The sequence below is a fragment of the Glycine soja genome, chromosome 10 (genome assembly GCF_004193775.1).
Source record: "Glycine soja cultivar W05 chromosome 10, ASM419377v2, whole genome shotgun sequence".
NCBI lineage: Eukaryota > Viridiplantae > Streptophyta > Magnoliopsida > Fabales > Fabaceae > Glycine > Glycine soja.
The window spans coordinates 7899715-7913163 of NC_041011.1; the positions used below are offsets into that span (position 1 = coordinate 7899715).

The following is a 13449-nucleotide window of genomic DNA, read 5'->3' on the forward strand; positions in this document are numbered from 1 at the left end:
AAAACTTATACAAATCGATCTGAGCCATTTAATCAAACGATGATATATAGGTTTTCAGTAACAAATAACATCTATTAAATATCAGTTGTAAAATTTGAAATAACCATTTGCATATAAACATTATTCAATAAAAAATTGATCTAGATTTTTGAATTAATTATATTTTTAATTCCTGCAAAATAAGAAAACGGTATATTTTAGTTCTGAAAAAAAAAAGATATTTCCTTTTTATTCCCCCCTTATGAAAAAATGCCACCCTTCCATCCTTCCACTTCTCTAAATGGTATTAAGATGAATATTTCCCTATTTACTGGGATTAAAAATAGATTCTATATTAAACTCCTCTTTCGTACATAGTTTGTGCATAATACTTTGGTAACATTGAGCATTATTTCTCTTTTAATTATCTATTCCAATATTGCACCAGCAAATTAATTAAAGAGGCTATGCGGTTTGGTTGACTGATTAATTATAGCAACGACTTATATATTCTGAACTTAATAATCTTATATATTCCAATATCTTGTTTCATACTAGTAGCTTTTTTCTTAATTTGTCGTGTTTAAAACATCAATACTTTAATTTGATGCTAAGAGAACAAAAGTCCACTGCTTGACCTCATGCAAATTTCATTTAATTAACAAACCCGCATGACCAATCCCTCCACCCCTTTACAATCATTATCCATTTTAATTAATTAAAAAGCAAACAACTAAGAAAATAATTAAATAATATTATTTCTCTCAAACCTATCTCCACTTATGAAGTAGTGGAAATGGTTTTCACAACAACTCCCCTAGCCTTCACCTATAGCCAAACATTGACCATTCTCTCTCTATATAAGCCACTACCATCAAGCTATTTGCAACACTGACTATTATAATTCAAATTTCAATTACATACATATTCTTAGAATTCAGGGTTCACTCAAGTTTCAAAGCCAAAAATGTCAACCACCATTGATGTCCCAGAATCAAACAATGTTGCTAAAGAAAAAGTACTTTTATTAGGTGCACGTCCAAGGCCAGGAGGGTGGAAGAAAGGTGTAGCAATAATGGACTTTATTCTAAGGTTAGGTGCCATAGCAGCTGCTCTTGGTGCTGCTGCCACTATGGGAACCAGTGATCAAACACTCCCTTTCTTCACTCAGTTCTTTCAGTTTGAAGCAAGTTATGATAGCTTCACTACTTTTCAGTATGTGACCTAAAAAACTTTATTTTCTACATATGCCTTTTTCATATATAGTATACATTTTTGCATTTAAACTCACAAAAAATCCAATTAATGCTTACCATAATGCAGGTTTTTTGTTATTACAATGGCACTTGTGGCTGGCTATCTTGTCCTGTCGCTACCTTTCTCTATAGTAGTCATCATACGCCCTCATGCAGTTGGACCAAGGCTTTTTCTCATCATCTTAGACACAGTAATTTTGATCCTTCCCAAAACCTTATAATTACATAGCAGTAACTTTTTATGATTTTGAAAAAATTTCTGGAAATTTTATTAGTTAATTACAATAATTTATTCATATGTTTAAAGTACTGTATTTATGGATACAATTTATTTAAATCTTATAATTAATAATATTAAAATAACTTTATTTGTTATTAGTTTTAGAGTAGATAATGGACGTGTACGTAGACTAACTATTATTCAATTATAAATTAACACGTATAATAATTTTGTTAATTTTTATAATAATTATTAATAAAAATTAATCAATAACTATGATTTTTGATTAGTTCATAACATATATAAAAAGTTTTACATAATATATAATTATAGAACTTAAACTCTTATTTTAAACCATTCCAATTAATTTTTATTATTAATCATACCAATAAATATTATATATGTTTATATAAAAATTGAATTTAATTGATCTAAAGTGTGTAAGAGTGTGCTTTACAAAAAATAAAGTACAATTGCAATAATTCAACACAACTCTTTTAATTAATTATTTTTTTATCGATAAACATTAGATATTAGTTTATTAGTGAGATTCGAACCGTGACCTATCCAACTCTTTTGATTAGTGTTTGAACTTTCTTATAATTTGAATCAAAATTTCATTTGTTTGTTTATGAAATGCAGGTGTTTCTGACTTTGGCCACCGCTAGTGGTGCTTCAGCTGCTGCCATCGTTTACTTGGCACACAACGGGAATCAAGACTCGAACTGGCTTGCTATCTGCAACCAATTTGGAGATTTTTGCGCGCAAACAAGTGGAGCAGTGGTTTCATCCTTGGTTTCCGTGGTTATTTTTGTGTTGCTCATTGTTATGTCTGCTTTGGCACTTAGAAGAAATTAAAATATTAAGATCGATGCAATCTCATGCAGGGATTAAGTTCTAACCTGCTGCATTAGTTATTGTTTAGTTATTGTTATGTTTGGTTTATTCCTGAATTATTCTTCTTTTGCTTGTGATGTTAATTTTCTTTCATGAAGTACTGATGTGCCAAATTGATTATTTGCAATGATTCGGACAAAATGTTTTGGATGGAATATTACTTATGACGTTTGTAATTAATGTCAGAAGTTTGAGCCTAAGTACATGTTCAATTTTTCTGTGCCTCTTCCCTTCCTTGTAACAAAACAAAGTTACGAACAAAAATGGGATCATATAACAATAATATTTATATGAAAATAATAATGAAGCTATAAATAATAAAAGTAATTAAGTAAAAATATACTATGAGAAATTAATAGTAGAAAATAAAACACTTCTATTTCATTTTGTTTGTTAACAATTTTGCCACTCTAATTAAAATTTAACAATAAACGAAAATTAATTAAATTCACCATATGTGACACAAATGACTAACAATTTAGACCCTTTAAGTATATGAAAAGGGTATGGTTCGATTGACTATATGAATATAGTAATATTTGTGGGAAGAGAATTAATTGTCTCTTAATCGATATATATTCTATTTCTTCTGAAATTACTAATTAGTCTAATGACTTTCACAAGAAAAAAACAATAAAAGAAAATTGGAAGTAGTTTCAATATGTTATATTAATATAACTAAGCTTGCAGAATTAGATCATTTTAGTAAGAGTGACTAAGGCTTTAAATTATGATCTAAAATGAGAATTTTATAATTATATTTCACATTAGATAAATCTATTTCAGTACTATAAATTAAAATCTCTAATTTGAAAAGTAAAAGGTTTCAATCTCATATTCTCTTTACTAAATATATATTTCAAGGGCATGAGACTAAATATTGTTTGACTACTTATAGATTAATCTGTGTGAAATATATATTTCTCTCAAGAAGAGAAAAGAGAGAGACTTTAAGAGAAGTAAATATTTTACATTGGTTATTTGCAACTAATCAAACAATTAATATTTAATTTAGTTGATAATAAGATATTTTCATAACCAAAAGTCATACAACTAATCTCTCGATAAAATAGATTATTAGTTGAGGAGAAATTCTTCTCCCTACATGTGGTGTTCTATTCACACAATTAGGTATAGAACTTCTTATGTGTGCTTAAAGGATTCAAGTTATTTGTCACTTATGTCAAAAAAAAAATCAATTAATTTATACATATGCATTTATTGTGGAGTAGAAATGAAAAGAATAAAATACAAAACCTAATAACTAGTATTTTATTAGAGTCAAACAAATTTATTGTTTTTCTTGATTTTTACATATAAACCTTAAAAGAGAGATAAAAAAGAATAAATGGAGTAATTTTTTACTTAACTAAAATTTATTAAAACACAAGAAATAATATACTCCTATTTAATAAGTTTAATTTATAATTTTGTGAGTGCTGATATTTTTTTATTAATATAGTAAAATGTGTTAGAGAGAACTAATGATGCGTTGTTGTTAGAATTTATTAGTAATTGTTCCCATCCTGGAATTGAAAAATTACAGTTAAAAATAGAATCAAATTAAAGACAAAGGTATAATTGAAAAGCTATAATAATGTTGTTTTAATAAATAAATAAAAGAACTTCGTTTTAAAATGACATACAAAAAAGAGATAAGAACAAATTCTACGTTATATTTTGGGTAGCATGGCTTGATTTCACTATAGAAAGTAGGCTCTAGCTTATTAGGTGGTGGAAAAAATCATTTTTTTTAAGAACACGCTTTGATTTTATATAAATTATAATTAAAAAAGAGATAGTCAAACTACTTGACAACAATTTCCATGATTGCCATGTATGTATATTTACCAAAACATAAGAGCAGGAAAGAAAGTTGATTAAGTATGACAATGCACGTACGCTTTTGATCTAGTGCAAATTATATTTAAGTAAAGAGTTTGTCAAAACCAATGACAAACCATTAATTATCATAATATACCAAACTAAAACGCAAGCGCAAAAAACAAAAGTCGATCAATTGGAGCTATGTATGCTTCCATGTCCTGCAAATTATATTTAAGGAAAGAGGCCAGTCAACCCACATGACAACCATTTCCATTAACATCATATAACCAAAAAGTAGGGGCAAAGTTAAAAAATTAAAGAAAGTTGATTGAGTAGCTTATAGTACTATGTGTTATTTTGTTTGACTAAAATTTTCTGGCTCCCCCACCTCCGTATACCACCTTTCTATATAAAAAAGAGAGTTTAAAAGTAATTAAATTAAAGTGATAACGACTCCCCTTGCTTCCACTAAACTTATTTTATATTTGACTTCAATTCTTTGATTTCTATGATGATGTATATATAAGCTTAAGCTAGCATCAAACCTATTGCATCACAATTTTCCCAATTCATAATAACTTGTACATTGAGAGCACTACTACTTGGAGAATTATTTACCTACCAACTTTTCAATTTCAAAGCCAAAAATGTCAACCACCATTGATGTCCCTGCAGAAACGACAAGCAAGAATAATATTGGCAATGGAATTAGAAAAGTTCCAGGTGCACCCCCAAGGCCAGAAGGAGGGTGGAAGAAAGGGTTAGCCATAATAGACTTTGTTCTAAGGTTAGGTGCTATTGCATCTGCTCTTGGTGCTGCTGCCACCATGGCAACGAGTGATGAGACACTGCCTTTCTTCACTCAGTTCTTTCAGTTTGAGGCCAGCTATGATAGCTTTTCTACTTTCCAGTATGTGACTCCCTCTCAAATTAAACTCTGCTTTTCATTAATAATAAACTTGCACATAATTTCTAAAATTTTAGTTTTTAATTACGTGTCGAATGACGACGTGGAATTATATAATCGACTTCAGCTAATGAAATAAGATTTTGTTGTTAGTGTAAACTTTCCTGATATAGTTAACACATTCCATACGATGAATAAATGCAGGTATTTTGTGATTGCTATGGCATTTGTTGGAGGCTACCTAGTCCTATCTCTACCTTTCTCTATAGTCACTATTATACGTCTCCATGCGGCAGGACCAAGACTTTTCCTCATTATCCTTGACACCGTAAGCTCTCTAATATGTAGTACTTTTTCTTTTTTCACCCGGTAAGGCTGGTTATGGGATACAAAACTAGAACAAAAGATAAATTATGTTTGACAAGAATTTATTAAATAAGTATTCAATTATTGAGCCCAATAAAGTAATAATATTTTTTATGAGTAAATATTTATTTTAGTTTTTAAAACTTAAGTATCGATTTAATCTTTGCTATAACAAAATCTTTACTATAATATTTAATTATTTTAGTTCTTTTGAATATAAATTAACTGTATTTTTTATTTATAAAATCCAAATCTAGAATAAATAAGAACTAAAGTAACAAACGCCTTATAACATTAAGAAAATATAAATAAAAGTCTATTTTACATTCTACAATACATCAAGCTTTGATGTAATATTTATGTCCTAGACCTAAACCTTATATGAGAATAAAATAAAAGTGCATATAATTAATGATTTTTGGTGTAAAATACAAATTAACATTACTCACACATTTTAATATTTGTGTTGGTGATTAAAGGTGTTCCTGACTATAGCAACCTCTAGTGCTGCCGCTGCTACTGCCATAGTGTACTTAGCACACAATGGCAATCAGGATTCAAATTGGCTTGCCATTTGCAACCAATTTGGTGATTTTTGCCAAGCGATTAGTGGAGCAGTGGTGGCATCGTTCGTTGCCGTGGTTCTCTTCGTTTTGCTCATTGTCATGTGTGCAGTGGCTCTCCGAAATCATTAGGTAGCACCACTTAGTTAATTACATATATATGGAGCTATAATAGCTTTAAGTTATCCTTGTATTTCAGCTGTGTGTGTGTGGCTGAATTGCCATTTTTCTTAAATGTATTTTTAGTTTTTTATATTTTTTTGTCAAAAGTAGCCAAGATCTTTGTAATTTTGTATTGATGAATTCGGTATTTAAATTTTAAAAAATATGTGAATTTGGTCTTGATTTGCTATGCGAGCGAGTTACACATTTCTTCCTCCTACTAGGTATGGTATCCTGGCTTATAAGAGATGGCATCCAAGTTGGCTACGCACGAATAGTAGTTGTCCATTTGTCGGATTAACTGTTGGTTTTTTTTTTTTTTTTATCATCAGTAAATATTATTTATTAATTTTATTAATTAAAATGTTAGTAAAAGTGATTCAAACTCACCATTTCTTTCTCCCTTCTTTAAGCATTTTTTTTGTTGTTGCTATAGTTATAACAATTTTTCTATAAGTTTGGCTAAATGCATATTTTTTGTTGGATCTATGACTTCTAGAAGAATCAACATCAATAATTTTGTAGGTTTTAACGTCTTTTAATTACCTACGGAGGATTCCTATTTTTAGTGGAGAGCCCTCAAAGTCACATCTTCAACCTATAGCAGATGGGAGAAGCATAAATTCCTGGAGCATTTTCCATAAAAACAAGAGTTATCAAATTTAAAACACTCTATTATCTACCATCACTCACATCATGATAGCAATAACAACACAACAGGCCTCATACCAGCTAGCACTCAGATTAACAGGCCAAGGAGAATAACAAAGAAGCCCAATGATACGTTTGAGGTGCCAAAGCATAAAGCACTAATTGGTTGCAGCATCCACTACCTTAGGTAGTTATAACAATTCCACAAATTAGCTGAGCAGGCTGTTAACAAATTCTGTTATAACATTATATTTTGTTAGAAGGGAAGTATTATAAATATGTAAAGAAGTGGAACTAATGAAATATCAGAACACTTATCTCAATTAGTTTTCTCTTTCTCTTCTTACTAGTTCCAATAGCTAACACTGGTCCGACCTGCCACCCCTATCATGCTGGAGCACCACACCAGACAAGTTACGACTGACAAGCTGGAGGAGGCTATCAGTCGCCTCTCCCAGGGCCAAGCTTCCCTAACCCAGAATCACACTAGCCTTAACACCAAGATGGATTCCATTCATACCTCTCTCAATTCCAAGATCGATTCGATTCTTGACCGCCTTGCAGCCATCATAGTTACCCTGCCTTCACCGTCTTCTCCAACTCACCATTCTCCCTCTCCGGTTCATCGTCCTCGCATGAAACTCAATGTGCCTTGGTTTGATGGCCACGACCCTCTTGGCTGGATAATTAAAATATCCCAATTCTTCGATTATCAGGGGATCCCAGAGCATGAGCACTTAATCATTGCCTCCTTTTACATGGATGGCCCTGCATTATCTTGGTACCAGTGGATGTCCCGAAATGGTTTTTCCCCCTCCTGGCCAACAATGCTTCAGGCTCTGGAATTGAGATTTGCTCCCTCCTTCTATGACGATCCTCAAGGTGCTTTGTTCAAACTGCAGCAAATTGGTACTATCAGCGAGTACCTTACGGAGTTCGAACGTTTGGCAAATTGAATTGTGGGCCTCGCCCCTTCTTTCTTATTGAGCTACTTCGTCTCAGGGTTAATCCCGGAGCTTCATCGGGAAGTTCAAGCTCTTCACCCTCTGTCTCTGCCTCAGGCGGCTGAGCTAGCACGGCTACAGGAGGATAAATTATTGGATCATCGTCGTAGCTAGCATTCCCCTTCAATCCCACATGCACCGCTGTTACCTAAACCTTTGGGCCCTTTCTCTCTCGCTTCTCCAAAGCTTCATGTCAAAAGACTCACGGTCGAGGAAATGGAAATCCTCTGCGACCAAGGGTTGTGCTACCACTGCGAGGACAAGTGGTCCCATGGTCACCGCTGTAAACCCTAATTACACCTTCTCATTGCGGACGAGGACCTTGAGGTTTCCTTAGATTCTGTTCTTCTTGACTCACAACAACTCTTTGCACCTGATCCCTTGCTGGTCCCTCAAATTAGCCTAAATGCCATGGAAGGAACCCTTGCCCCCCAAACCTTTCTCCTACTGGGTTCTTTGCGACATCATCAGGTCATCATCCTCGTCGACGACAGTAGCACCTACAATTTTATACAATCACGCGTGGCCAAATTTCTCGACCTACCCTCTACTCCAACGACGACCCTTCTCATTATGGTAGGCAACGACCATACTCTCGACTGTGACACCTTATCACTCCAGGTTCCGATTTTGATTCATGGTCACTCCTTTACCCTTGATTTGTTTCATTTGCCTATTTGTGGTGCTGATATTGTTTTAGGAGTATAGTGGCTCAAGTTATTGGGCCCAATAACTACAGACTACCAAGCTTTGACCATGACATTTGTGCATTTGGGCCGCAACATCACGTTACATACAGATGCTCCCCTCATTCCTTCCTCTGCTTCAGCCCATCAAATCAAAAGATTCGCCTAAACTCAGAGCATCTTAGCTATGTTCCAGATCACCCCAGCACCAGCCCAACCTTCAGCCACTTCACCCCCACCACCTACCTTACATACCCCTCCCCAAATAGCTTTAGTCATCTCATGCTACCCCAACATTTTTACTAAACCAACCCAATTACCTTTACCTCGCAACATTCAACATCATATTCATCTTCTCCCAAACACCGACCCTATCAACGTCAAACCTTATCGATATCCTCATTTCCAGAAAATGGAAATTGAGAAGCAGATCACATCGATGCTTGTCGTCGGCCTTATCCAGCCTAGTCACAGTCCATTTTCCTCTCCAATTCTCCTAGTAAAAAAAGACGAAACCTGGCGCTGCTGTGTTGACTACAGGGCTTTAAATGCTATCACAGTTAAAGACCGCTTCCCTATGCCTACCATTGATGAGTTACTTGATGATTTAGGCCAAGCATCCTGGTTTTTGAAACTCGATTTGCGCCAAGGATTTCACCAGATTCGCATGGCAGAGGCGGACATCTATAAAATAGCTTTTCGAACACACGAAGGCCACTACGAGTTCAAGGTCATGCCATTTGGCCTTTGTAATGCTCCTTCTACTTTCCAGGCCGCCATGAACGATGCGCTCTGACCATTTCTATGGAAGTATGTGGCGGTATTTTTTGATGGCATCCACGTCTACAGTCCTGATTTGGAGTCTCATGTCACTCATCTAGAGTCTGTTCTGTCTTCTTTATCGACACACCATTTTCTCCTTTGCCAATCTAAGTGCATTTTCACCTAGAATAAACTCAATTACCTTGGCCATATCATATCGGCCCAGGGAATGGCCCCAGACCCCGACAAAATTGAAGCTACACTATCCTGGCCAACTCCAACATCCCCCACGACCCTTTGCAGTTTCTTGGGCTTGATGGGGTTCTATCGCAAATTCATTAGAAACTATGCAGCTGTAGCTTCACCTCTTACTACGCTCTTACGGAATGACCAATTTTCTTGGTCGCCAGCTGCGGAGCATGCAGTTCACCATCTCAAGCAATTGATGACTCAAGCCCCTGTTCTGGCCACTCCAAACTTCTCGCTTCCTTTTACCATTGAAATAGACGCTTCGGGCTCCGCCATGGGTGCAGTATTACTTCAAGATGGCCACCCAATTGCTTATTACAATAAGGTCCTTTGTCTTCGATTATAGAGAGCATCTGCTTATGTTAGGGAGTTGCATGCAATCACATCCTCTATTAGGAAATGGCGACATTATTTGTTGGGCACTTCATTCACCTTTCTCACGGACCACAAGAGCCTCAAAGACCTTATGTCTCAAGTCATTCAGACTCCAGAATAGCAGGCTTACTTTTCTAAGTTACTGGATATGATTATACTATCAAGTATAAACCAGGGTCTGCTAATATCGTCGTTGATGCGTTGTCCAGAATTCCTTCGTCAGAGGCCATTTGTTTATCTTTGATTATGCCTCACCTCACCTTTCTAGATAACCTCTGTCAATCTCTTTTACAAGATCCCCAATATGTTGATCTCTTGCATCAAATTCAAGTGTGCCTAGATTCTTATTCTGACTTCACCATTCATAAGGATCTTATTTTCCGCCAAGGCCACATCTGGATCCCTTTCCCGACACCTTTCATTGCTTTACTCTTGGAGGAATTACATTCTTCTCTGATAGGCGGTCACACAAGTGCAACCAAGACGCTTCATCATTTACGCCAGAATTTTGACTGGCCACATATACGGCAGACGTACGCCAATACATGGCGCAATGTCCCACATGCCAATAGACCAAATATGAGACAAAGAAGGTTGTAAGGTTGCTCCAACCTCTTCCTATTCCTTCCCAAGTATGGGAAGATTTGTCCCTCGATTTCATTACAGGGCTACCATCGTCTCAAGGCTACACAGTGATACCGGTGGTTGTGGATAGATTTTCCAAGGGGGCTCATTTCAGTGCTTTGCCTACTCATCATACTGCATACAAGGTCGCATGGCTATTCTTCGACATAGTATGCAAACTCCATGGATTTCCCCGAAGCTTGGTCTTCGACAGAGACCTTATTTTTATCAGTGGCTTCTGGCAAGAGCTATTTTGCCTATTTGGCACTAAGCTTCGAATGAGCACTGCTTACCATCCGCAAACCGATGGTCAAACAGAAATTCTTAATCAAACCTTAGAACAGTACCTCCGTTAATACGTGCATCATCAGCCATCCCAGTGGTTCTGATTTTTGGCACTTGCTGAGTGGTCTTATAACACGACCAAACATTCGAGTGCGGGAGTTTCGCCTTTCAAAGTCATTTATGGAAAACCACCGCCCACAATCATTCAATATATACAGGGGACCTCCTCCATTTATGTTGTTGATAGTCTGTTGACTACTAGAGATGCAGCCTTGCAGCGTCGTTTGCGCAAAGCACAGGAGGTTATGAAGAAGACAGCTGATAAGCATCCTCGTGATGTCCAGTTCGTCGGCAACGACTGGGTATATGTCCGGCTTCGTCCTTACCAATAGACGTCATTAGCACTGGCCTATACAAAATTGTCCAAGCGCTTTTATGGTCCTTTCCAGGTGTTGGAACGGATTGGACCTATAGCGTACAAATTACAACTATCGGCATCATCCGGATTCACCCCGTATTTCACGTCTCCCTCTTGAAACTTCATCAAGGACCATTACCTTCCTCTCCAACAGAGTTTCCACAATCCAACTTGAGCAATCATCCACTTATTACTCCCTTAACCATTGTGGACTGGAAGTACGATGAGTCCGTCTCCCCACCAATCAAGAAGGTCCTAGTACAATGGGATGGTTTGGCACCTAAAGATACTTCATGGGAATTGTGGGACGAATTGCGCCATACGTACAACCTTGAGGACAAGGTTATTTTCGGGGAAGGGAGTGTTGATAGCAATAAAAGCACAACATGCCTCATACTAGCTAGCACTCACATTAACAGGCCAAAGAGAATAACAAAGAAGCCCAATTACCTTCAGGAGTAAGTCTGAGGTGCCAAAGCATAAAACACTAGTTGGTTGCAGCATCCACTACATTAGGCAGTTATAGCAATTCCACAAATTAACTTAGCAGGCTGTTAACAAATTATGTTATAACAAATTATATTTTGATAGAAGGGAAGTATTATAAATATGTAAAGAAGTGGAATTAATGAAATATCAGAACACTTATCTCAATTAGTTTTTCCTTTTTCTTCTTACTAGTTCCAGTAGCTAAGACATCACTTGGAGCATTTGGCATGGCCGAAACCAAGCTAGGTTCAGAAACAAAAAGTCCTTTTCAACACGACCATCAACTTAATCCATGTTGGAGTCTCAATGTTAGGTAACATCTCTAATTGTAAGTTGTTTCCTTCTATTAATGAATTCATAATTATCAAGCATTTCTCCATTAGTGGCCACCCTCCTAAAGCTCGGTCCATCATTCGAGTCAATTGGTACAAACCTCTTTGGTGGATGGATTAAATACATTTGAGATGGAGCCTAAAAGGGCAACCCCAATATCTCAGCTGGTGGAGGGATTTTCAGAGATTCCTCTAGTTCTTTTCTTGGTGGTTTTTTTGGAACCAATTGGTATCTCAACCTCTTTTCAAGAAGAGCTTCTTGCTGACATGAAAGCTATTGGAATTGCATATAACAAAGGTTGTCTACACCTTTGGGTGAATGTGACTCATCCCTTGTAGCAGTAGCTTTCAATTGTATAGACTTGGTTCTTGAAATCTTAAAAACAGGTGGAAAATTGTGTATATTTAACAAACTAAAAACTTAAAATAAACAACTGTTTTTTTCAGCAAAATAATTAACTGCTAAAGTATATAATTATAATTAAACCATTTTATTTAACATAATTATTTAAAATAATATTGAATACTATATTAAATTGTTAGTTCATCTTTTTGAACTGATTAAAATGTTAGTTCGTAAATATATAAAATCGTTATATTGAAAAATTGAATAACTATTTAACCGCTTGTGCACGTCCTGCTAAGAGATAATCATGGACATAAGATTTTTTTATACATAATTGGCATGTAGATTTTTGTCTCAACTAGAATTGGTATGGGCCTATCCGCGAAAGTTTTGTGGGTGTTGTTAGGTGTACCCAGTAATTTTCCATTTTTTCTAAAATTGTCCTTCCATAAAATTTTACGGATGAAATTCTTCCGTAAGAATTTACAGAAGAACTTCTTCCATAAGAGTTTTTTTTTTTGTAAAGTGTAAGATTTTTTTTAATTTTTTTTTAAATATTTGTGAAAAATTAATTTAAAATTAATGGTCCAAGCAAGACTCAAACTTGTGACTTTTATATTATTAGCACAATGCTCTAACCAATTGAGCTAATGAGCTAATTACATTATAAAATAAATAATGTTGCTATACATAACACTAAAATTTCTAATGCATATTTACATGCGCATTAAATATACATTAAAAATTTTAGTGTTATGTATAACAACATTATTTATTTTATAATATAATTGACTTATTAGTTCAGTTGGTTAAAGTGTTGTACTAATAACCTGAAAGTCACATGTTTGAGTCTTGCTTGGATCATTAATTTTAAATTAATTTGACACAAATATTTTTCAAAAAAAATTTTAAAAAAAAACTGTGGAAGCAAAAACATCAAGCCAAGTCAAAGTAGGTAGTAAAAAGTGTTTTTAAAAAAAAACATCAAATAACACACTTTTTGTTTTAAAAAGGATTTTCTTAAATCTTGGTAATCGATTACTAGTGACCA

The 13449-nt window shown here is 35.0% G+C and overlaps 2 protein-coding genes across 2 annotated transcripts; both read left to right on the plus strand.

The window, feature by feature from the left end:
- The first annotated feature begins 866 nt into the window (after positions 1-866).
- LOC114370048 (casparian strip membrane protein 3) lies at positions 867-2552 on the plus strand. The gene is made up of 3 exons (XM_028327339.1): positions 867-1194; positions 1303-1426; positions 2098-2552. The coding sequence occupies exons 1-3, from the start codon at positions 947-949 to the stop codon at positions 2311-2313; spliced, it is 588 nt and encodes a 195-aa protein (XP_028183140.1). The 5' UTR covers positions 867-946; the 3' UTR covers positions 2314-2552.
- A 2180-nt stretch (positions 2553-4732) lies between these two features.
- LOC114370891 (casparian strip membrane protein 4-like) lies at positions 4733-6417 on the plus strand. The gene is made up of 3 exons (XM_028328295.1): positions 4733-5089; positions 5291-5414; positions 5932-6417. The coding sequence occupies exons 1-3, from the start codon at positions 4827-4829 to the stop codon at positions 6145-6147; spliced, it is 603 nt and encodes a 200-aa protein (XP_028184096.1). The 5' UTR covers positions 4733-4826; the 3' UTR covers positions 6148-6417.
- Positions 6418-13449: the final 7032 nt, after the last annotated feature.